The 26,839-nt window shown below is 39.5% G+C and overlaps 1 protein-coding gene across 1 annotated transcript in view; it reads right to left on the bottom strand.

Annotated features, from left to right (window-relative positions):
- The window catches only part of LOC121271705 (kinesin-like protein KIF18A), a 74,995-nt gene that overhangs the window by 11,261 nt on the left and 36,895 nt on the right, over positions 1-26,839 (bottom strand). The window contains exons 10-13 of the mRNA XM_041177874.1: positions 18,328-18,490; positions 14,430-14,594; positions 12,987-13,108; positions 10,819-11,066 (exon numbers count right to left, since the gene is read on the bottom strand). Of these exons, the coding sequence (XP_041033808.1) occupies positions 10,819-11,066; positions 12,987-13,108; positions 14,430-14,594; positions 18,328-18,490 (698 nt within the window). The remainder of the gene's footprint in view (positions 1-10,818; positions 11,067-12,986; positions 13,109-14,429; positions 14,595-18,327; positions 18,491-26,839) is intronic.

The following is a 26,839-nucleotide window of genomic DNA, read 5'->3' as shown; positions in this document are numbered from 1 at the left end:
TTTGCTTTTATCAAATAATCCAGCCAGAGAATGAAAACATTTTTAAAAATGCATTCACAGGATGTGGGTATCATTGGCAAGGCCAGCATTTTCTGTTCACCTCCGACTGCCCTCGGGATGGTGCTGGCAAACCATTTTCTTGAATACAACTGAGTGCTTTGCTAGGCCATTGCAGAGATTGAGTATTGAGAGTCAACCACATTTCTATGGGTCTAGAGCAGATAGGACAAACAGCAAATACAGTACTATATAAATGGCAATATACAATTGCTTGTTGGTTAAGAAGTCATCTATGTACACATTACAGTTGGAGGTGCAGTCAATATTTCTCCTACAGACCATAAAGCAGGCTACTTAGATCACTTAGTGGATTAACACACTTCCTGGTGTTATGGCAGGTCCCAAAATGTTTATTACTCCTGATAGAAAAGTACGCAAGTGAATATCAGGTGAGCGAGCTTGCGCTTAGCTGTGACACCCACCACCTTCCCAACTCCCTTCCAAGGTCAGATAGGTAACTGCCATATTATCTAGGCTCATAAATGAAGGACGAGTGAAGAACTGGAGAGCAGCCAGCACCTATGGCCCTGCAATCTTGCAGGATTTGGCTCCTTCTGGAGGAGAAATTGAAAAAAAAAAATAAAAAGCCAGATTTATATTTAGCTGAAGGTTATTTCATGAAACTGTGGTCGATTTTGTGGTATTACTTGAAATCCGGGAAGCCTGTAAGAACCCATATGAGATCATTCTGTAATTATTAATGCCTGAAGATACTTCTGATTGTACAGGCTAGTTTGCCGGCAAAATACAAAAATACTTTCAGCCTATTGCCCACTAGGCTGAACTATGCCTTCGGCACAATACCTTCTGTTAGAACCACATAAAGACCTTTAGCAACTAAGCTTGTGGTCGCCTTGAAGTGCTGATAACAGAATTCTCGAGCACTTTAGTCACAAAATACCAAATCTAATTGTGAATATCTGATAATTTATGGAGAACTTAAAAACATTACTACCAATATTGAAGGCTGGGACAGGGTCTGTGTGACTGCTGATAAAGCCAATTTAGCAGCAGGTGATGTGGTCAGTGACAAGGTCCTATGTCCTGATGGACTTAAGCGGCTAGTGAGATAGTTGATGTGTTGGTTTTAATTTTCCAAAATTCCCTGGATTCAGGGAAGGTTCCATTAGGTTGGAAAATAGTGAATTTAACTTCTTTATTAAAAAAGGGAGGGAGGCAGAAAGCAGGAAACTATAGGCCAGTTAGCTTGGCTTCTAATATTTTCCTTATGACAGATGTTATTATTTAAGACATTATAGCAAAGCACTTAGAAAAATTCAAGATAATCAGGCAGAGGCAACATACTTCGGTGAAAGGGAAATTATGTTTAATCAATTTATTGGAGTTCTTTGAAGAAATAACATGTGCTGTGGATAAAGGGGAACTGGTGGATGTACTGTACTTAGATTTCCAGAAGGCATTTGATAAGGTGCCATATGAAAGGTTATTGCAGAAAATGAAAGCTCATGTTGTAGGGGGTAACATATTAGCACGGATAGAAGATTAGCTAGCTAACAGTAAACGGAGAGTAGGCAAAAATGGGTCATTTTCTGGTTGGCAAGATGACAACTGGGATCAGTGCTGGGTCCTCAACTTTTTTTTACAATTTATATAAATGACTTGGATAAAGAGACCAGAACTATGGTTGCTAAACTTGCTGATGGCACAAAAATAGATAGAAAAGTAAGCTGTGAAAAGGGCATAAGGAGGCTACAAAGGGGTATATATAGGTTAAGTGAGTGGGCAAAGATCTGGCAAATGGAGTCATGTGGGAAAATGTGAAATTGTCCATTTGGCAGGAAGAATAAAAAGAAGCATATTATCTAAATGGTGAGAGATTGCAGAGCTCTGAGTTGCAGGGGAATCTGGGTGTCCTGGTGCTTGAATTGCACAAGGTTAGTAAGCAGGTACAGCAAGTAATTAGCAAAGCTAATAGAATGTTATCGCTTATTACAAGGGGAATTGAATACAAAAGTAGGGAGGTTATGCTTCAGTTATACAGGGCATTGGTGAGGCCACATCTGGAGTATTGTGTACAGGATTGGTTTCCTTGTTTAAGGAAAGGATGTAAATGCATTGGAAGCAGTTCAGAGAACGTTTACCAGATTAATACTTGGAATGGGCGGGTTGTCTTATGAGGAAAGGTTAGACAAACTAGACTTGTATCTGCTGGAGTTTAGAAGACTAAGGGCGACTTGACTGAAACCTTTAAGATCCTGAGGGGTCTTGACAGGATGGATGTGAAAAGGATGGTTTCTCTTGTGGAAGAATCTAGATCTAGGGATCACTGTCTAAAAAATAAGGGTTGGCCCATTTAAGACAGAGATGAGGAGAAATTTTTTCTCTCAGAGGGTCCTGGGATTTTGGAACTCTTTTCCTCAAAAGGAAGTGGAAGCAGAGTCTTTGAATATTTCTAAGGCAGAGGTAGATAGACTCGTGAGAAGTAAAGGGGTGAAAGGTTATCCAGAGTAAGCTGGAATGCAGTGTTGAGGTTATATTCAGATCAGTTATGACGTTATTGAATGGCGAAACAGGTTTAAGTGGTCGAGGACCTACTGCTGCTCCTAATTCTTATGTTCATAAATAGAACCTGATAGCCACTCGCCCATGAAGCAGCACCCACTAATATAACAACAAAGGAAGGAAAGTTATTGAGGAAAAGCAAAGGGACTAAATTGCAGTGCTTTGAATCATGTATGGCACAGAGGGAGGCCATTTGGCCCATTAAGTCAATGCTGGTTCTCTGTACAGCAATCCAGTCAGTCCCACTCCACCAATCTACCCCTGTGGCCCTGCAGGTTTATTGCTTTCAAGTGCCCATCCAATTTCCTTTCGAAATCACAGATCGTTTCCACTTTCATCACCCTCGTGGGCAGCTATTTCCAGGTCATTACCACTTGTTTCTGTATCCCCTAGTCTTTATGCTATCAGCTAATGGGAACAGCATATCCTCCATACTTTTATATTCAATTCCCCTTGCAATAAACAGTATCTATTAGCTTTCCTAATTACTGACTGTACCTGCACACTAACCTTTTGCGATTCATGCACTAGGACACCCAGTTCCAAATCTGTCAAAATTTTGCATACCGCTGAAAAAATCTTTTCTCGATCTCCTTTGTTCCAAGGAGAACAAACCCAGTTTTCCCAACATAACCCCTGTAACTAAATCCACCTCCCCCGCCCCCATCCCTGGAACCTCTTCTGCACCCTCACTCACATCCTTCTTAAAGTGTGATGACCAGGACTGGACGCAATACTCCAGTTAGGGCTTAACCAGAGCTTTATAAAGGTTCAGCATGTCCTCCCTAATTTTGTACTTGAAACTTTGTAGGAGTGATCAAGAACTGCCGTAATGGTAAAATATCATATAGTCCACTATTGGCCCAGAAATAATTATCTTGATGAAAAATTATACAAGCCACACCCTCTCCTGAGTTTTTACAGGATCATTGCGGGAGACTCGAATCCAGTGAGAGTGCCTCATCTCATTGTATAGGGTTTGTTTTTAATCAGCTGCTCAGGATTAAAACTGGTGTTGCAGACATTCCATCAGAAGCGGAAGGTCAAGTTAATGGTGGTGAATCTGTAACACCAGTTTTATCATGAGTGCCAAGCTGAAAATCTATCCAAAATGTGCCAAAATACTAGCAGCAATATACAGCCCCACTAAAAATGAAAATTAGTACCTGTTTCCCAGTTCCTGAGGGCTTTTTGCTTTGCAGGTTTGTAATTGTTGTGTAATCTGCTCATTCCGTTCCCTACTCTCTAGGCTGTTTAGTTACTTAGAGCACACCTGGTATTTGGAGAGCTTCTGTTTAGATTACTAAACACATTGGTGAACTAAAATTGCCACAGGTAACAGGAATAACACAGGCTTACAGACAGAAAGGGTCAACTTGATGAATATATTATTGAAAGAAAAGTTTTCTGCTAGCAAAGCTGCTAGTGGCTCGGAGCCTTCACTCGCTTTACTGAATCATTATGGTCTTAACATGTTGCGTGTTTCTCTTAAACATTTTACTCCTTTGATTTCCTTCCCAGATTGCACGTTATTTTCAACTTGTCAGAATTCTTTTTACAAAGACACCTTTTAGCACAGAGACATATTGCAGAATAAACTGAGTAACAGCCATGACTCAGTAGTAGCACCCTCACCAAGATTGAGAGTTCATGCTTCATTCCAGAGACTTGTTCACAAAGCCCACTTCAGTACCGAGTGCTGCACTGTCAGAGGTGCCACCTTTCAAATCAGATATTAACCCAAGGCAGGTCTGTCTTCTCAGTGGATGTAAAAGGTTCCATGGCCCACTATTTTGAAGAACAGCAGGGGAGTTCTCCCCAATATCCTTGATAATATTTAACCCGCAACCAACATCACTAACGCAGATTATCTGGTCATTATTACAGGAAAATCTGTTATCTGGCAAGCTCCGGGAATGGGAGGTGGTTAATCAAATATGCCAGTTAACTGCTATGTAAGGTGAGTTCTGTGTTTTCATTCAATGAAAAAGCTCCAGGATGATCACGCGGGTGTTCAGTCCTCACAAGAGATGAGAGAGCATGCAAATCAAGTGAGCAGGGCCAAAGGGAAATGGTGCTGCAGAACTGTGGGAAACTGAGAGTGGAGCCAGGATGGGCCACCACTAAATATTGCCGATAAGTTTGACATCACTAATCAAATACAGACCCAAACCCAGAATTCCAGTTAATGGAGACGAGACATTTTATTGTACATTGTTGTTTGTGGGATTTTGCTGTGTGCAAATCGGCTGCCATTTTCCTATTTCAGTGACTGCCTCAAAAACACTTAATTGGCTGTAAAGCACTTTGAAATGTCCTGAAGTCATGAAAGGTGCTTTATAAACACAAACTTAGTTTCTTTCTTTAGGGAGGAAGCAACTAAGCAGATATTCACAATTATTTACAAGCTTCATAATGGCTGAAGAACATTTAGCACTTCTTTATCTGCTTCTTCTTTATCTATTTTTTTAGATACACAATGTCATGTTGCATTTCAGAAAACAGTACAAAAACGGGCATTATAACCTTGCATTAGAGGTTTCGTAATTTTATTATTTGATTATGTGCTTCTAGAAAATAAATGATAATTTTTGCAATTAACTTTTATTTAAACAAAAACCACAAATGGGGTTATCTCTGTATTTATAAACAATGAGATTTGTTCAAACATATGCGGCTCTTAGTTCCTGTACTTTGGTCCTGAACTGCAGTTAGCTTATTACACTTGCTTGTGAAATACACTCCTACTCAAACAAAAGGATGGCAATTTAAAAAAAGATTAAAGTTGGGGACAAGGCAATACAAGTGGCCTTTACCTTTCATGACCTTAGGACATGCCGAAGCACTTTAAAGCCAATGAAGAGTTGTGACTGTTGTAATTGGGAAACACAGCACATAACAAACTCCCTTAAACAGCAACATATAACGACCAGATAATCAGTTCTAGCAATACTGGTTGGGAATAAAGATTAGCCAGGATACCAGGGAGAACTCACCTGCTCCTCTTCACCATGAGATCTTTCACATCGGCAGATAAGGCACAAGTCACAACACTAAGTGCCTCTAACTTACCACTGCCAGTAAATCTCCCCGAGAAACAGCATTTGGCTGGTGTGGGAAAATGCCACACAGGCACTGAAAACGGTAGTCTTCTGGCGATATGGTGGATGCAAATTGTTGAACCATACAAGGGATTTTGACTTTGCAACTGATATTACCATATCTGATCTGGAAGTTCTTGTTGTAAACAATGAGCCCTAATAAATCTTTACATAAATCTAACAATTCGTTACCTTTTGGTGAAACGTGAGCTTAAGGTACTGGGAAATGCATACATTCCCCACTGAGTGATTGCGCAAATTGATTGTAGTTTTGTGTACAGAGTTTGCACCTGTGGGAACCGGGCTGACACTGCCTGAGGTGGCTTTCATACAGGATAATTTACAGCTAAGGGAGGGGAATGTTTTCCACAAATGTATGTGTTGGATTCAAATGCAGGGCTGAAAATACCCACTATGCTGGACTACCACAAAAAACTTTTCTGTTAATAATATTCAGTTGCATTTTTTTTAAAGTGGCTCTTACCCTAACAGCTCGATTTGTTTTCTAATCTTAATTCTGAGTGGTAGTGGAAACAACGTTTACAGTGAGTAATAAGGCGGTAACTCAATCTTGTTTATCTGCTGGAACCTTAAATTTTTGCATCATTACTCACACTAGCCACTGAGTATAGTTCATAGTAAGCACATAATGAACACATCAACATTTTGAGTCATTTTTAAAAGCTATTTGTGACAAATCTGTAAACAAAAAAGGGGACAGTGCATTCAACAGGAAAGAATTGAGCCAACTTTGCCAAAAAAATTACTTAAAGTTTGTAAGGACAAAATACTAAACATTACATTAAGTAGTGCATGTCTGGTTTCAACAGTAACATGATGCATTAGCTTTTGGACATAACTGATACATTACTCAAACCCACTGATGGCACACTGGCATATGAATCAATGCTCCAATATCCTACAATGCCACACAAGTGCCAATTCTTAATGCATGAGGGTAGATGTCAACTGCTATATGACTGCAGAAGGTTTGACATTTTCAAGTTCACTTCCCAGCTACAGATTAGCTAACTCACCACAGACTAAGATCAAACCAGGGGGCATTAGCCATCCTATATTTTAGATAATAGGGACAGAATTTGCTTAATAAGAATAGGCAGTTGGTACTATATCAAATTAGGTCCTCATGGGTTATGCTTGTTCTTTTTCAATGATCGTGGAATACCAACTTGTATGAATACAAGTCAGATGATGCCCGTGCAAAACTCTGTCCCCAATAAGTACCAGCTAAGTCCAAACTGCCCTTTCAGCAAAAAGGAGCAAATAGTTTATGCGTAGAGTATCAACATGCAGATTCCTGAAAATATATCATGTTGATAGGAGTTACCTAAATTTCTAACCTCATACTTATCTGGCTGCAAAGCTGCTCAAGTTTCTGTGGCCTGATGGGCTTTCCAAAATGGCCTTCAGTCTGGATATATTTTGCTTGTTAAAAGATGTAATAATGTCTTGGTATGGGAAGAGTGGCTGAGTGGCTAAATAAAGTGTCATGGCCTCAATAGGCCTGCAGTTTAATTGTGCAGATTTTGGCATTACAAGCACATATGGCAGTGAAGTATTTAAAAAAAATTCCTTCAGCTCTCAGAACGTGCAGTACACTGACATGTTCACCTTGAATTTGTAAATTTCACATTAGCTGTGCCACCAACATTTAAATTTTACACTTTTTTAATGTACAACGAATAAAGAAGCTACTTCAGTTTCAGTTGAAGCCCTATTTTTAACATCAACTTGACAGTACTGACTGTGGGCTACCTTAGCTTCGGTTTGAAGTTTGCAATATTACGTTATAGCAGGAGAGAAAAAGGCAGCTTATTTACATTACATTCTACAATAAAATTTAAATAGCCTGCAAGCTCACCTCTTGGTAAGGGAAGAATGTCTTTTACACGATTGAATATAAAAGTCTCAGTCAAATCTACTGTCTAATTAGTTTCGTATTCAAGCACTTGATTGGCAACTGGGATTCAACAATACAGTAGCACAGAGGAAAAGGAGGAAAGGAATTATCTACAGTCAAAGAGTCACTGTTAAATAAGAAAAAAGGGAAACCGAGTTTTGGATCATACCTTAGCATTGGATTGTTTTCACTTATACAAATAAGTAGGGATTTAGGTGTTCTCAAGGTTAAAAATTCTCAAAATCATTCAAGCTCTCAAAAAATCAAAGTAACTGCTGACAGCACATTGGGGTTTTTTTGGGAAGGAGAAACCAAAATTATGAATCAGGAAAGCAAGTCCTGAAGCTGCGGCACTGATTATTTGTTGAAAGTTCCCATATATTGCTAAAGGTCCAATTTAGACTGCATACATGGAGTTCGTTGTTGCAATTAAATTACAGAAACATCTACACGTTGTGCTCAGTGCCATCTCTGATCCTTCAGCAAATAAGAAAGGAATGCAATGGAAAATCATTGGTCTTTGGCTATGACTCAAATTCAAGCTTCCGTTAGGATTACAAATGTATTATTTGATTGGAATAACTGTTTAACATCTTTTTCTGCTACTGGTTGTCAAAAAGGATAATTTGTTCATAAGAAAGAATATTGGAGTTAGGCATAGTAGTAAGATCTTAAGTATTAGACATGTAGAACTGATTTTGGAGAAAAGCAGAGTGGCACAAGAAAAACTGACTGCATTTTAACCTGGTTGGAATAAGTGACTGACAGCTAAACTAGAAAACTAACTAGCCATTTTTTTTTAAAAGTAGTGATTAGGGTAAGGAAGGAATCCAAGGGATCCTTCGATCTCAAGGAAAGGTAATTAGAAGGGAGTGAAGTAGGTCAGGGCTAAAAGGCCTTTTCTTGTGCCTATCTAAATTAATCCTTCTTGCACATTAACTCTTCCATCAAACAATCCAATTGTATTTTCAATGACCTCAATGGTTCTCCCTCTATTCCCTTAACTGGAAGACACTTGGTTAAATTATGAATAATAAAACAAAGATATAAAGTTTACATAACAAATGAACATAAAGTGGGTGTGGTAATATGGATAAGATATGAACACACAATTGAGTGTGCTGCAGTGGACACCATTTACTTTGATGCCAAATATTAGGATTAAGATTTGCGGCCAAAAGACATGATACTAAAACATGAATCTAGAAATTATACTGTGTTATATTAGCATTGAAAAGTTGATAGCATTTTGTGAAATTGATTTACTATTTCAACACAAATATTTTAAATGAGTGGTTGCTGAAATAGCAAGTTAAATAATGACATACAAATAGGTAAAGCATGTCTCAAGGAGAGACAAGACAAATTAGGATGGTGCTCCCTGAAATTTAAATTGAAAAGGGGTGATTTTATCAAAGCTTTCAAGATATTAAGGGGAATAGACAGGGTAGTTAGAAATTATTTCTGTTGGTTGGTGAGTCTAGGGCTGGAGACAGAATCTATAAATTCATGAAAAAGGGTGGTAGAAGTTTGGAACTCTCTTCCATAAATAACAATTGATGCGAGATTAATTCTTCATTTTAAATGCGAGATCAATAATACATTTGGCTAACAAAAATCTAAGGGATATGGGGCAAAGGTGGGTAAATGGAGGTAGATTGCAAATCAGCCATAACCTCAAAGGCTTGAGGGGCTAAATGGCCTACTCCTGTTCTAATGTTTCAAAGCCTTCTTATTCAATTTCATAACCATGAGACACATAACAAAAATGAACCAAAATATGGTGTATGTTATGATTTTAGGTGCTGTAGCATTGTCAAGTGCAGGAATGTATAGCTCATATTACTAAGCAGTAGAAAGGCATTCAAATTAATTCACTTACAAAAGTACTACAAATATTTTTGCTTTTGGTGTTAAATGGTCCAAAGGGTTTGAAGGAAATATTCTCAACATTCTCTTGTCCACCTGAAGCCATGAATATGAGTATGTAAAATGTGGAAGTCACAGTGAGTTATGTACGTGCAAAAATTCTGTTTTGCTTTAAGTGTTTAAATTAAATTATATCTTAAGGCAGCAGTCAAATAGTTAAATTCTTACCAGGCAGTTTTCTGTTGTAGGTACAGTAAGTACAGGATAGTGATTAAAATTTTAACAACACATTTTAAAAAGATTGAGCAATCATTAGCTGCAGCAATGCTGCAAGCCTGCACACTACGAGCCATCTCAAATTGCAGTAATAAAAAATCTCTCCTGCTGTCAAGTTATGGATTTGAAAGATCTGGATTCTTAGCAAAATAATTACCTCAGCCTTGTTAATCCCTTAAAAACCATACAAGACTATTTTGAAAGCAGTTCTTCTGTTTAGCAGAAAACATATACTCCATTTTTAAATAAGTTGTAATTAACACTTCAGGACACTGTTAACCCTCACAAATTTGTCATGCAAAAGGGAACCATATGAAGGTGGCAATTTGAAAGAAAGGCTAGACTGTGGTTAGTGGAAAATGTCACACACAAGCCCAACCATTTACTGTCATAGCGCACCATGACTCTAGGTCATCTATAATTAACAGAAATGAGGAGGAGTAAATATGGATCTATCAAAGAACATGAAAAATCTATGTCTTGAAATATATTGGTTTCATAAGCCCAATTAAGCTGACTTTCAGAGCAGATTTTTTTTTTTGGTCAGAAATAAGGAATGTAAACTTTCTCATCTCCAGACTGAGAATGTCAATTTAGCTTCATCATCACCTGAACCTAAGTTTATTCAATTTAATGTGGGCTTATGGCCATTGAGCAATGCAATTATTATTCTTCAAGTAAGTTATCTCTGCCATATTCACCCTCATACTTTAAGCAGCTTTAATATGAGGGGCTGAGATGAGGGTGAGAGTGGGCATCTCCTAAATGAAAATTAACACCACAAGAAACAACAGTGCTATTGACTTTTGAGCCACCTCTAAGTGATAAAAATCGGAAAACACAGTATTAAATGCTCGTTAAAAATGAGATGAACAAATTCACCTGTAAGAATTGAATTACAAGTCAATGGGGGTTAATTTCAAATAATGAATGAGTGGAAAAAGTTTTTTTTTTAAACAATGGTATTAAGTTTTGAGGAGATGTATCATGCAGGTACATAATAGTGGCAGTGTATGCAATATGTATGCAAATGTGACCACGGGACAGAAATCGAGCAAAGAAGCTTACCAGTAAATTCAAAGAGGTTTTCAGGTACAAAATTTAGTTTAGAAAGCGTAGCAAGAGCTGTTATTTCCGATGGCTGATTTTCTTTACATTCATCTGCATTTATTTGATCAGCCCATAGGACAGCTTTCTCTCCACGTACAAGGCGCTCTAGCTCATCAAACTGTGTTACTGCCTCTGTAGTTGCAAGGTTAACTTCTTTCAGTGTGGAAAACTGCTTACGTACAATCTGCAGCAGGGTGGTCAGTAACCTGAAATTGAAAAAAAAAGGGGGGGGCGATCTTTCAGTTCTATTACTCAAATACAATGACAACCAAATTTTCACAACCCCCTCCCTCTCTTCCCAGGAGGCTAAGATTTAGTCCTTGGAACCGTTTGTCCTTGATCAGATTCTGCCACTAATCTGCAAACTGTGGCTAGTACTTTGGCATCCACCACTTATCATGATAGGGAAATCCACTGCTGCTCATTCTCCACTTATAGTAAGCAATCATCAGTCAACGGAGGTTCCATACTTGACTGTTTATATCTTACTATGACATGTTGCTGGCACACAATTTTCCCTTCTCATTATGGTCAATTTGGTTTTGCCCTTAAATCACTTCTACCATTTAGTCATCTCATGTTTTTCACTTAAGCATTTTATAGGATATTCTATTTATTTTCTCTCCCTATTCCCTTCATTCTGCTCTGTTTCTTTGGCAATATCCTCCCCTTTCAAAGGGGTCACACCCAGAACGTGAACAAGTCCATTCTCTGCATAAATGCTGCCTGACCTATCGAGTGTTTCCAGCATTATGTTTTCCTTTCAGAATTCCAGCACCTGTCGTATTTTTCACTTTACATTCCGATTAGGCTGCTATTCACTGAAGCTTATTTTGATTTAACCATAAAGGATAGGCTTTCAGGAAATGAGTCAGCCTGACCTGGGCATTACCTGATCTATATCTTGGCTAACATCTAACAGTAACTGACAAAAAATACTGAAAATATACAGCAGGACAGTTAGCATCTGAAAAGAGAAAAGGCAGATTATGACATTTTGGATGTATATCCTTCAGAGGCAATTGGAATAAATCAGTCTCAAATTTCAAAAGGCAATAGGAACACCTTTTGGCAGCAATGCTCTTTGCTTCCTTTCTGAGAATTACCAATTATGTGGCATTTTAGTTCAGAGTGGGACAGAAGTCAACCATGTACTTGTGAACAGATTAGGTTAGTGTTGCTTGCAATTGCAATGGGCACCAAGGGATTGCCACAACAAGGAGAATCAAACTTAAATGGGAATCACATTAAAGCACCATTCATTGCCTACTAGAGCTCCCCTGGGTTATGGCATGAGTTATTACATGAGATCGCTGGTATCAGATCTGAGGAAGCAATATTTTGCCACTTCTTGAAGCTGTGGTTTCTTGATCTAGGATATCCCAGTAAGGTCCAGGTGAAGAATCTTCATTTTCTTTCATTAACACCCCATTTCCTCCCTTTTATCTCACTTGGGTAGAAACAGATCCATATGTCTGATGAAAATATCCCAGAAGAAACATTCAGCCCCAATCCAAATAAATTTGAGTAAATCTTCAGATTGGTGCCTTATAAATCACCTTCAATCACAAAACGTAGTTGATAGAATCAAGAAACCCTTTGCCCCTCCTTAACCAAATGAAGGTGATTGCAGTATCACAAACATTCCAGTTCCAATTATGGAGGGGATTCCTGAACTTGGAGTTATGCTGATGTTAACTTCAGGTGTGTATCTCCATTTACCGTTTCATTTAATTTTCCACTTTTCTACCATCCTCTTCTAAATTCAATTATAGCTGTGCAGGTGACTGGCATACTAGTCAAGTTGTGCTTCATAAGAATCTGGACAGTGAGAGTCAGCAGATTGTTCCAACTTGGAGGCAATTATAGCCATGCTCAACCTTGTCCTCACTCAACACATGTGTACCACAAAAGCAAGAGGCAGAAGCTAGAATCCTGGCTGATTTCACCCCCCCACCATCCCAGCCCATATTCTTATGAACCAAGTACAATTTTAGCAGCCTAACGACTCATTTTGTTTTAAGATCGACCAACTTATTACAGAACAGGAATCAAGCTTGGGATCTTCCCATCTGTATGAATTAGTATGCCACACACTTAATGGCCAATTACTGATTCATCCTTACTTTTCTGACTGTCGACGGTCTCGTTCCTGAAGCATCATCAGGTGGGTCATGTAATTGTTGTGTTGCTTGTAGCTGCTCATTTCAGTCTCTAGTAGAAGTTTTTGCAAACTCAATTTCAAGACCTGTTCAGCAATAAATTTTGAAATAAATTAATGCAATAGTCATGGTACCCTTCGCTTTCTGAAGGCACAATTGCTTTCCAAAGCTCCCATCCTCTCATGTAGTCTACATAGATTTAAGCCGGTAGGATAGGATATCTGGATCATAATCTTCCCCAGAACTGTTATTATTGCTGTCAGGTGAAACTGCAGTGGTTAGTTCCCCAAAATCAGCCCTGTTGTGGAGAAATTTTCTTTCTCCTAGGGTCTCCATTCAGCAGCACAGGAGAAACCTGCACTCATGCAGTAGCAGCAGGAGGCAAGTCTAAATGACACAGTCCAAGGATTCAAATGCACGGATTGAGAGATCACACTGTATTTTTGAGCTTTAGTCTGCCTCTATAGTGTAAACTTTCCTCAAAATTTAATGCCAACATCACTTTTAACTACTTTAAGGTAAAGCAATGGAAAAGAACAGAAGGGACAAACTCGACTCTCATTCCAGCAGAAGTTAGCCCCTCCCTACTGCATTCGTTGCTCCCAATGCGGTTTCCTCTACATTGGAGAGACCAAACGCAGACTGGGTGACCGCTTTGCAGAACACCTTCGGTCTGTCCGCAAGCATCACCCAGACCTCCCTGTCGCTTGCTATTTTAACAATCCACCCTGCTCTCTTGCCTACATGTCTGTCCTTGGCTTGCTGCATTGTTCCAGTGAAGCTCAACGCAAACTGGAGGGACAGCACCTCATCTTCCGACTAGGCACTTTACAGCCTTCTGGACTGAATATTGAGTTCAATAATTTTAGATCTTGAACTCCCTTCTCCATCCCCACCCCCTTTCTGTTTCTTCCCCCTCCTTTTTGTTTTTTCCAATAATTTATATAGATTTTTCTTTTCCCACCTATTTCCATTATTTTTAAATGTATTCCACCCATCATTTATCTATACCTTTTATGCCCTTTTAGTCTTATATCACCCCACCCCCACTAGAGCTATCTGTACCCTGCTTGTCCTGCTATCCACTCTTAATTAGCACATTCTTTTAGATAATATCACCACCTTCAACACCTCTTTGTTCTTTTGTCTGTGACATCTTTTGGTTATCTCCTCCTATCACTGCTTGCTTGTCCCAACAACTACCCCCCCGCCCCAAACTAGCTTATACTTCACCCCTCTCCTAATCTTACTTAGTTCTGTTGAAGGGGCATAAGGACTCGAAACGTCAACTGTACTCTTCTCCGCCGATGCTGCCAGACCTGCTGAGTTTTTCCAGGTATTTCTGTTTCTGCTTGTGTTTTGGATTTTCAGCATCCGCAGTTTTTTTGTTTTTAGCCCCTCCCTTACCTGATCCAGTGATTGACTTTTGCCATCTGAAATTATTTTAGTCCCCAGTTCAGACAGGAGATTCCCATTCTCTTTAAGCTTTTCTTCAACTTGTTGCATCTGTTCCAGCAGGTGGTCACGCCGCCGATTGGAGGATGCCTGGCTACGCTCAAATTTACAGGAGGCCTATCCAAATAGAAGAAATAGAATGACGGTAACATATAATTGAATCATTCGTGAAACTCTGATGTGGCATCCTTAGCCTCAAAAAATTCCAAATGAGCCACAAAAATTAATTAAAATTGCACTGCATTTTCTATAACTTTGAAAAGAGTAATAGTTTTATTTGAATGTTTAGTTTGAGAGATCTTTACATCTGCCATAACGCACAAAAAGAAAAAAGCTTGCATTTATATTGCATCCTTCACATGAATTTATATTTATATTGCTCTTTTGATGTAATAAAATGTCCCAAGGCTCTTCACAAAAGCATTACCAAACTTGGTCAAAGAGGTAGGTTTTAAGGAGTGTCTTGGAAAGAGGTAAGTGAAGGAGAGAAGCAGAGAGTTTTAGGAACCATCAATTTTGGAGCGATTAAAATCATGAATGGCCAAGAGACCAGAATTAGGAGTACAGGCATCTTGGAGGATCAAAGGGTTGGAGGAGATTACAGACATGGGATGGATGGATTTGAAAAAAGGATGAGAATTTTTAAAAATTAAGGTGCGACTTAATCGAGAGCCAATGGAGGTCAGCAAGCACAGGGGTAATGGTAGTATTTGGTGCACCACAGCCAGTGAACTTTTGGATGAGCTCAAGTTTTTGGAGGGTAGAATTTGGGAGGCTGGCTGGGATTGCATCAGAACGTTCACATCTAGAAGTAACAAAGGCAGATTAGCTGAGGTGGGATGGGGTCAGGCAACGTTATGCAGGTCAAATCAGGTAGCCTTATTGATGGCATGGGTATATGGTTGGAAGCTCATCTTTCAAGTCAAGCGTGACACCAAGGTTCCAAACAATCCGGTTCAGCCTCAGATAGTTGCCAGAGAGTGAGATGGAGTAAGCGACTAGGGAATTGGTTTTGTTGTAGAGACTGAAGACAATGATGTACATGGGATGTTGTAAACCATGTCACAGTTAATGGGAGACTTTTGAAGTGTAGCTATTTTGTTAATGTTGGCAAACTGTGTGCCAATTTGTGCGCAGCAAATAATCTGATTTTTTGATAATGCTGGTTTGAAGAATAAATATTGTCTAGCAGAACTGCACTGCTCTTCTTTGAATAGTGCCACGGGACTTTTTACGTCCAGCTGAGAAAAAGAGTAGACAGAACCTCAGTTCAATGTCTCTTATGAAAGATAGGACCTCCTGTTGTGCAGCATTTCATCAACACCAATTTGGTTTGTCATAGCAATTTTGATAGTGACCCAAGTGAAGTACACAAGTCAGTTTTATCCCTTGCAACATTTTCTTGTTTCTGCAGGCACGTAGATATGCATATGCATTTTCTTTTGCTCTGGGCAGGAAAATGTCTTGGATGGGGAGGCATTCTATGGAGCAGCAAGTAATGTGAAAGAGATAAATGCTTTTTTGATGGCTATTCATCTATCTTTTGCACTATACTAATCTATTATTTATTACTTCTTATAGGTTGCCATAACTAGCCTGAATTTAGTTAGGTAGTAGTTATAGAGATGGCTTTTAAGGTTACTGGATATGTATACCCGATAATTACAGCCGTACTTTAGGGCAGTGTACTTTTGTGGCAGCTGTGAATTATATATACCGATAGGCACTTATCACAGATATTTTAAATGAAACAGAAAAACAGGTTTGATATTTTGTTTGAATTTATTTTCTTAAAACATTAAGAAGAAACGTAGAGAGGCAAATGGGCTTGTGTTGCAAGAGTGCCTTAATCTCTAATGATCTATGTCATTATCTCTGGGAAACTGCTTTGCCTCCCATTTAGAGTACCCTCCTGACAGAATGAGAGGCCGCAAAGTTTCATGAGACAGTGAGATTTTATTCTAATCACCAATTTCATGAAAACGGCCATAATTTTAAGGCAGTGACTCAGACTTTCTAAGTTCCCAACAATTATTTCACTGACATTTTCTGGTTTCCTGAATACACAGCAGGTCTGAATTTAGACTGATTTGGAAAGAACCTACCAACAGGAGCAATGATTATTACAAGCATATGCAGAGAATATCTCAACTGTTATCTACAAATCAGTAAATCTTACTGGACATGCAAATCCAGTAAAGCAGCTAAATTAGGTTAGGAGTGACTACCCAGGATTCACTGCAAAAATGCAGAAAAGTCAGTTTCGGCCAGTGTTGTTAAAATTTCATTATTCTGCGTCAGTGCTTCCACCTAAAGATGAAGATAATTCCGATAATAAAGAAATCAGAATGAATAGATAATGTCTCAAAGTTCTGGCTCCAGACTGTGCCTTCCCCTAACTGTAAAAGGTTATTTCCAAAAAGGGAGGGCAAGTCAAAATCCCATGCAATTCAGTTGCCAAATCAGAGCTGTTCAGAAGCTTAAGTGCAACTCACCAGCTCACTGCCTTAGCTCAGGCAAGACAGAGTGAGACCTAGAGAGGAAATGGTGTATTTCAATAATCCATGAATGTGACAATTTACCTAGCAACACTATTTCAGTATTTCATTTTCCTTGTGCTGTATAATTAGATAAACACTAAGGAATTCCACACCATCCAGGGCAAAGCAACCCGCTTGATTGGCACCCCATCCGCCACCTTCAACATCCACTCCCTCTACCGCCAAAGCACAGTGGCAGCAGTGTGTACCATCTACAAGATGCACTGCAGCAACTCACCAAGGCTCCTTCGGTAGTACCTTACAAGCCGGCAACCTCTACCACCTGGAAGGACAAGGGCAGAAGACGCATGGGAACATCACAATCTGCAAATTCCCCTCCAAGCCACACACCATCCTGACTTGGAGCTACATTGCTGTCCCTTCACTGTTGCTAGGTCAGAATCCTGGAACACCCTTCCTAACAGCACTGTGGGTATATCTACACCACATGAACAGCAGCAGTTCAAGAAGGCAGCTTCACTGCCTTCTCAAGCACAATTCGGCATGGGCAATAAATGCTGGCCTAGCCAACAACACCCATATCCCATGAAAGAATTAAAAATAAACACTAATCTACCTTCTGTGGAATTCCTCACCATCAAACAACAACAAATGCAGGCATCAGATGAAGCAGCACTGGAGGGCTGGAGTAGAATTTATCTTTGTTTGAAGTCTTACATTTTACCCTCATTTGTATTTACTACTTTGGATCTCATAACTAAAATCGCAAAATTGCCGGTAATTTGGGGAGTAGATTTGGTGAAGATAGGAATTTCTCTGCAGTACAAGGTGAAGAGCTAGGGTGCTACAATGCAGTAAATGACGAGTGCAATTATGGCATGAGAAGTTCACATAGAAAGCTTCCATTAAACATATGAGCACCGGAGTTTATAATGGACTGCAGCGGTTTAAGAAAGCAGCTCACCACCATCTTCTCAGGGGCAACTAGGGATGGGCAATAAAATGCTGGCCCAGCCAGCGAAGCCCACATCGTAAATGAATAAAGAAAAATGGGAAAACGTTGGCCAGTGTGACAAAATACACGGAAATAGAGGTTTATAGACCAAGGAATGTGTACATACACCACTTTTTAAAAAATTATAGAGTAGAGAATCAATCATCACAAAAACAATGACAAAAAGGATATTAACACTTCAAAAATTGGAAAAGGCTCTTTTTCTTTATTATTGCATCCCTGAAAAGGCATCCCAGTAGACTGCTGTCCTAAACCGCCTGATTAACTAGCACCTTGGCATCCAATAAGAATGAGGTCTTTAATTTATATTCCAATTTAAAGTGGAAAGTCTCACCTGTTCTAATCGCTGTTCTGAACACAGTATTTTAATCCGCTCTTGGTCCCGTAATCGAAAGAATGTTTTCAGCTCCATTTCCTTAGCATTCGCTTCCAAGTCAAAATAGCTCTTTTGAATCATTTGGCAGTCAGCAAAAACATCCTGCAAAGACTTCACTAAGCTGGACATTGAGAAGACAAAAGAATGGTTTGAAGCTGTTCTCAAAATGGTGAACCTGCCAGTAACTTATGCAAAGAATTGTAATTTATAAAATTTTGTTTTTGTAAACTCAAAGATGCAAATGTTAAAGTCTTTGGTTGAAGTCCAAACTAAAGAAAAACAAGGATGTCCATGCTTTGGTAAGTCTCAAATGTTAATAAAGTTTAAATACATGTTGCAATTAATTTTTTTTGTCACAGGCAGCACCCAAACCCTGGCAATTTACCCATCAAGACCAAGGAAACTCAGGCCTATTTGCAATTAATTTGCAAATATCTCAAGTAACATACCCTCTAGTTTTGTTTTTGAGTGTGTGGACGATTTGAAGTCCGTAGGTCCTTAAAGGGACCTGCGAGGAACTTCTGGATCGCTGCACTGCCACACAGCTTAAGGGATCATTGATCTATACAAATGTTTATACAAATGAATTTTGGTTATGAATTATGATTTATTCTGCAATGGTGTAATGGTGTCAAGCAAAATTCAAAAGAGAAGCCAGTAAATGTGTCTGAGTTTCCTCGGTCTGAATAGCTAGATTGCCAGAATTTGAGTGCTGTCTGTGACAAAAAAAATAGTTTGGGCACCTCAGAAGTAGAATAATGCCCCATTGAACCTGGGATCAGAACTCAAATTCAGCCTAGAGTGATGGAATAAAGTTTCTGGTCTTTGACATCAATAAGGTGCTAAATAATCACAGTGAAATCAGTTTTTCTCGGGCATTGGCCCATTGCACAAAATTAACCATAATCCAATACTATTCACCAGAGATACTCAGGAATGAATGGGTGACAAATGGAACAGGAAAGCTCTTCTGAAATTTTTGTTAAAGTGGCAACAAACGCTTTAAATAGAAAGAAAGCAGAAAGTGGGCATAAATAGGGCTCTTTCAAGTCAGCATGCAGTTATTAGTGAAGTTCTGCATGAATCAGTGCTGGGGCCTCAGCTATTTACAATCTATATTATTGATTTAAAGAGACTGAGAAATATATCAAAGTTTGCTGATGACACCAAGCTGAGTGGGAAGGTAAGCTGTGGGGAGGACACAGAGAGGCTGCAAAGAGATATAGACAGGTTAAGTGCTGAATGGGCAGCAAGATGGCAGATGGAGTGTAATGCAGGGAAGTGTGAAGTTATTCACTTTGGTCGTAAGATAAGAAAGCAGAATATTTTTTAAAAGGTGTGAAGCTTCTAAGTATTGACATTCTAAGAGGCTTAGGTGTGCTTATACAAGGAACTCAGAAAGTTAGCATGCAGGTTTAGCAGGCAATTAGGAAGACAAATGGCATGTTGGCCTTTATTGCAAGAGGGTTGGAGTACAAGAATAAAGTCTTACTACAATTGTACAGGGTTTTAGTGAGATCACATCTGAAATACTGTTTGCAGTGGTGGTCTCCACATTTAAGAAAGGATATACTTGCATTGGAGGTCGTGTAGCAAAGGTTCACTAAATTGGTCACTGGGATGAGGTTGCTTTATGATGACAGGGTAAGTAAATTGGGCTTACATTCTCTGGATTTAAAAGAATGAGAGATGATCTCATTAAAACCCACAAAATTCTGGAGGGGTTTTATAGGGTGGATGCTGGGAGATTGTTTCCGCTGGTCGAAGAGTCTAATTTTAGACTCAGAAACATGGGGACACAGTCTCAGGATAAGGGGCCAATCATTTAAGACTGAGATGAGGAGAAATTCACTCAAAGGATTGTGAATCTTTGGATTTCTCTACCCAAGAGAGTTGTGGGTTTTCCATCGCTGAATACATTTAAGACTGGAATGGACAGATTTGTGGTCTCTCAGGGAATTAAGGGATATGGGGAGCAGGCAGGAAAACGGAGTTGGAAGCTCAAGATCAGCCATGATCATATTAAATGCTGGAGCAGGATCGACAGGCCATATGGTCTACTCTGCTCCTATTTCTTGTGTTCTTGTCTGCTTATTTCTGCAATAGATAGCTTAACAAATAATAAAGCTACACAGCTCTTGGTGCTATCTTGTTTAAGACGATTACAACTATGTTGAAAATATCAAATTGATTGAACTAACATTAGGATTTTTCTCATTGAAACATAAAATTCTTAAGGGACTTGACAGGGTAGATGCTGGGAGGATTTAGAACTAAGAGCCACAGTCGCTGAATAAGGGATGAAACGTTAACTCCATTTCTCTCTCCACAGATGTTTCCAGACTTGCTCAATATTTCCACCTTTTTCTCTTTTTAATTCGCCAAAAGTTTGATGGGTTAAATCTTAAGTGCTGAATTTTGTTCTTGTGATTATAATTCAGATGATCCCAATCACAATTCACCTGCATTACAACTGGGGGCAGGGAGTGTTCAATTTAATGTACATAACCTTCCTCACACAAGCTGCAAGCATTGATCTTAGTTGGACCATTGCTTCTCCACAACAAGGAAATAACTTATTTCAGGTCACTTTTGTACGTACACTGAAAAGAGCTTTGTCTACTTATCCTAAAGTGGTTCATCAACGAACAACTACTGAGGTAATAAAAAGAGAGGCAAGGAGCATGTTACATATGATAAAGAAAGACTGGAATCTATACTCACATCTCAAAGCACTTTATAAACAATAAATTACTATTGAAGTGCAGTCAGATTGTATGCTGCAAGATTCCAGTTAATAAGATAAATCACCAGTTAATCTGTTTTGAATGAGGGATAAACATCGGTCAGGACAACACGAGTAGTTCCTGATCTTCTTTGAATAAAGCCACAGAATCATTAACTTTCACCTGAACTGGCAGACTAGTATTTTGGTTAAACCAAGCCCAAAACCTCCAAGTGCGCAGCGCCCCTTCCGCACTGGGCATAATTCAGATCAGTGCACAGAATGAAATAGCCTTACTGTGAAGAAATTAGGTACTACCTCAAATAAATGTTTGCAATTTTTTCTTATCATCCTTATGTGGTTATTATAGGCATGACAAATTGGTCTAGCGCAATTGGCCTCAGCAATGTCAAGCTGGAATAGAGCGGGGAAGGAGAAGGGAGGAGCTAGGGAGTGGGTGGGGGGGGAGAGAGAGATGATCTGCATCTGCAGACAGATCAATGACCCCTCAGTTAAATAGCCTAACGTTTTCTGTTGAAATTCACACAAGAAGAAAAATTAAAGCAGTAACTGTAGGAGAACATTGAACACAACTCTGGGAGGGAATAAATCATACCTATTTAAATGTACAATACTGGTTTTTTCAAAGCAAAATTATAATTATGGAACAGCACGATACAGCTTTAAATCTTAAGAATCTGTTGCAAATGAAATTCTTGCTATAGTTTCTCGTAGCAGCAAAACCTGCAGCTTAAATTGATGTTCTGACAGCATGAGGAACATGAATTATCAGTCATTAGGCACTGGAGGACTCAATTGTTAAATTGCTTTCATAGGCCATTAGCACAATTACACAAAACTGGACTCAGTCAACACTCTCAGTTCATCGCCAGATGACATGTCAATTGTAGTTGTGCTAAAAAGCAGAACACCAAGGAGACAATTATCTCAGCTACACAAATTCTTCAACACCTCCCCAGGCCATTTACAGCAGTGGTATTGGAGGGAGCCAGGGAGATATCTGTAGTCACTTTCCCATGCTCTCAGTCAATATCATGGGCACATGGGACAAAAGCTGACAAAGGTGAACAACATTTAAAAAACATGGGAGCTGCAAAGTTCCCTCTCAAGAGTGCATCAATACTATAACTGTAGCACCTGTGCAAAGCAACCGAAGCTGCAGATAGTGTAGATGCATCTGAAGTCAGGGCCTAACCTGGTGCCAAACAGAAATGCCCAGGCAAATACAAAACACTCTGCAGCAATGTTAAACTTGTCAACATATCCTTAACAACCAAGACCACAGACATTTGGAATGCCCAAGGCAGACTTTAGCAATATATTCCCAGTAACCACCTAAGAATTACCATTTGGCAACAGTGCAGAATGAAGAAAGATCAAGATTAGGTGATTCATTAATAAGTGACTTTATTTCAAACTCTCAAAGAAATTATTGGCACCAATTGTAATAATTCCACCTGTCTAATTGCAACCCCTTCAGGGGTTCTGATGCCATTCCCATCTCTAAAATCAATCTCCTTAACATTCTGTAGGGGGAAATAACTTCTTTACCTGGGAAATCTACTGAAACATTCTTTACATACCTCAGACAACCAGAGTGCAGTTACCTTTAGCACATGCCTGCTCCTTCAGCGACCAGAGGGTTAATGCTTGGGAAGTCAACACCTATCAGATTGTTCAATGCACAAAACAAATAGGAAGCCTCATAATATGACTGCCAACCCATCAGAACTAACAGCCTCCATAAAAAATAAAAACAGAATTACCTGGAAAAACTCAGCAGGTCTGGCAGCATCGGCGGAGAAGAAAAGAGTTGACGTTTCGAGTCCTCATGACCCTTCGACAGAACTTGAGTTTGAGTCCAAGAAAAAGTTGAAATATAAGCTGGTTTAAGGTGTGTGGGAGGGCGGAGAGAGAGAGAGAGAGAAGTGGAGGGGGTTGGTGTGGTTGTAGGGACAAACCAGCAGTGATAGAAGCAGATCATCAAAAGATGTCACCAACAATAGAACAAAAGAACACATAGGTGTTAAAGTTGGTGATATTATCTAATTAGATAATATCACCAACTTTAACACCTATGTGTTCTTTTGTTCTATTGTTGGTGACATCTTTTGATGATCTGCTTCTATCACTGCTTGTTTGTCCCTACAACCACACCAACCCCCTCCACTTCTCTCTCTCTCTCCGCCCCCCCCACACACCTGAAACCAGCTTATATTTCAACTTTTTCTTGGACTCAAACTCAAGTTCTGTCGAAGGGTCATGAGGACTCGAAACGTCAACTCTTTTCTTCTCCGCCGATGCTGCCAGACCTGCTGAGTTTTTCCAGGTAATTCTGTTTTTGTTTTGGATTTCCAGCATCTGCAGTTTTTTTGTTTTTATTTTTGCCTCCATAAAAGGGCAGCCAAGGACAGCAAAGTTTATCCCTCTCTGTTTCCACAACAGCATGAACACTTCTCCTCTCTCACCATCTTTCATACTGTTTACAGTCTTGTCTTAGAAACATTCAACTGAAAGGTCCTTATGAATTAAGTAGCCAGGGACCACAGTAGCCTTAGGAATTGTGGTCTTGGGGAATTAAGACTACAGAGGCTGTTGAGTGGTTGTTTGAAATTCCGAGTTTCCCTGCACATACTATCTTGTTCAATACACTGTAGAATATGGGGTGGGGGCAGGGCAGAGGAAATGTATCCAATGTTCCTCGTTCTTTTAGGCCATTGAAAGGTTTACCAGGAAATATTGAAATAATGGAGGCCTTTGCTTTTTGATCGTCGTAAATGGATTTAATGCACATTTTCATTTCCATCTACCTTCAGCCATCACCCTCCCCCGTGTGACAAATATGCAAGAAATTGCTTGAAGACAAAACTAAGTGCTGTCTAACTCTAGTATACAAAGAACACGTAAAAAGAATGCGTTCCTCAGCTCAAACAGCAGACCGCATTAAAAGGTTATAAACTGCATTGTCATTGAGTATATTTTCTGCGGCTCACAACAAAAGCACCTCAGCTTAAAGACTCTACCTGAACAAATTCAATACGCACACCCAAATGTCCTTTCTCTCTAAAGAGATTGAATATGCCATTGCCGATTCATCTGCACGTTCTATGAAAACTAAGAGTTAAAAAAAGGAGATAATCTCTTACTTGGTTTGAGTGTTGTATTTAAAAACATCAGTCAGGATAGCCTATGGCTTGGAGGGGAACTTGCAGGGGTAGGATTCCCATGCACCTGTTGCTCTTGTCCTTCTAGGTGGTAGAGGTTGCGAAGCCCGCTTTATGCAAGGCCTGGAAGAATTTATTCTATGTGGTCATGGCTATGCCAGTGCCTGCCTCAAGTATCAGCTACTCACCCTACCCTCTCCATCTATGGTTCAATGGTTAAACAGATGATGTGTTACAGAGCTATTCATGCCTGGATTGTGCCAGTAGTAAACGCCCGTCTCTGACTACTTTAATGATGGTTGCCGGTGGGGCATTTGAACTGACAGCTCCCAAAGCAATCCTAACGTAAACCTACTGGATTCATGAAAGCTGACATGAAGAAAGAACTATTTTCACTGAAGGTAATCCAGGATGATTGTATTCAGGATTGGCTCTGGCTGGTAAGCAACAAAGGGGTCACAGTTTGGCTTCAGTGGTGTTAGGCTTAAAATGCATACAATCAAAAAAGCAGGGCAATTACAGTCTAACTACACCACACAATGGCCGAATGGCCATTTGAAGTAAATGCACCAACAAAAATGGAACTGCACTTCAGTGGCCATCATCACTTTCAGAAGACAGCAAGGGTGGTGTGGGGGAAAAAACAATATGAATTAAAAAACAGCCATAATCTTTGACTACCATTAAATAAAAAAATGGAAAGTATTAAATTACTAGAAGCAAGTCTATTTGAATACAAGACAATCCTCATAGGTTTCAGTTTCAATTATCCATGTCATTCACTGCAGGAACCTGTGCAACAGTCTGTTGCAGTATTACCAGCTTTAAAAAGAGGTATTTTCACATGATAAAAGCAAAATACTGTGGATGCTGGAAATCTGAAACAAAAACAGAAAATGCTGAAAAAACTCAGGAGGTCTGACAGCATCTGTGGAGAGAAATAAGAAAACAGAGTTAATGTTTCGAGTCCTTATGACTCTTCTTCAGAGCTATGGAGAAGTAAAAATATAATGAAATTTATACTGTTAGGAGGGTGGAGAAGGTGAAACTGGATAGAAGGCCAGTGATAGGTGGAGGCAAAGGAGAGATTGCCTGAGATGTCATGGACAAAAGGGTGTTAATAGCTAAAGGAGATGGTGACATTAAGGTCAGAAAGCAGAATGTGATAATAGCAGGGCAAGGGTAAGCACTCTGGAAAGAACAACATGAACAAGTGACAGATGGCCCCTGTGGGGATGGGGTGAGGGGACGATAGTGGGGAAAAAAAGATTGAAAATAGGATAAAAGGTGCAGATCAAACAATGAATAAAATGAAAATAAATAAAAATAAAAATCAGTGGATAAAAAATAAAAATGAATATTGAAAAATGGGAGATAAAAAGGGGGTGAGAATGGAGGAGAGAGTTCATGATCTGAAGTTGTTGAACTCAATGTTAAGTCCAGAAGGCTATAAGGTGCCTAATCAGAAGATGAGGTGCTGTTCCTCCAGTTTGCTTTGGGCTTCACTGGAACATTGCAGCAGGCCAAGGACAGACATGTGGGCATGAGAGCAGGATGGAGTATTGAAATGGCAAGTGACAGGGAGGTCTGGGTCATGCTTGCAGACAGACCCTAACCAAATGCAGACTGTGTGACTGCTTTAGTCTGTCTGCAAGCATGATCCATACCTTCCTGTCACTTGCCATTTCAACACCCCATCCTGCTCTCATGCCCACATGTCCGTTCTCGGCCTGCTGCAATGTTTCAGTGTAGCCCAACGCAAACTGGAGGAACAGCACTTCATCTTCCGATTAGGCACTTTACAGCCTTCCGGACTTATCATTGAGTTCAACCACTTCAGATCATGAACTCTCTCCTCCATCCTCACCCCTTTTTTATTTCCTATTTTTCAATATTCATTTTCATTTTTATTTTTTATCCACTGATTTTTACTTATTTTCATTTTTATTGTTTTATCCCCACCTTTTACCCTATTTTCAATCTTTTTTCCCACACCGTCCCCTCCCCCCACCCCACCCCCACAAGGGCCATCTGTCACTTGTTCATGTTGTTTTTTCCAGAGTGCTTACCCTTGCCTGCTATTATCACATTCTGTTTTCTGACCTTAATGTCACCATCAGCACCTCCTTTAGCTATTAACACCCTTTTGTCCATGACATCGCAGACAATCTCTCCTTTGCCTCTACCTATCACTGGCCTTCTATCCAGCCTCACCTGCCCCACCTTCCTTAAACAGTATAAATTTCATTACATTTTTACTTCTCTTTAGCTCTGAAGAAGAGTCGTAAGGACTTGAAACGTTAACTCTGTTTTTTCTCTCCACAGATGCTGTCCGACCTGCTGAGTTTTTCCAACATTTTCGGTTTTTGTTGTATTTTCACATCATAAAGGAGACTATCCTAGCTGCTTATACTCAAGGTGGTAGATTATTAAGGTGTCCTCAACAAACTCAGGTGTTTCTCTAGAGCAAAAATAGCATTCTTTTACCTCTAATCACAAAGACCATCTTTTATTTTCTTCCCTGATTTTAATTCAGCTTTGGTGCTGATGAACAGTCACA

The sequence above is a fragment of the Carcharodon carcharias genome, chromosome 31 (genome assembly GCF_017639515.1).
Source record: "Carcharodon carcharias isolate sCarCar2 chromosome 31, sCarCar2.pri, whole genome shotgun sequence".
Lineage (NCBI taxonomy): Eukaryota > Metazoa > Chordata > Chondrichthyes > Lamniformes > Lamnidae > Carcharodon > Carcharodon carcharias.
This window is presented reverse-complemented; position numbering and strand designations above follow the sequence as displayed.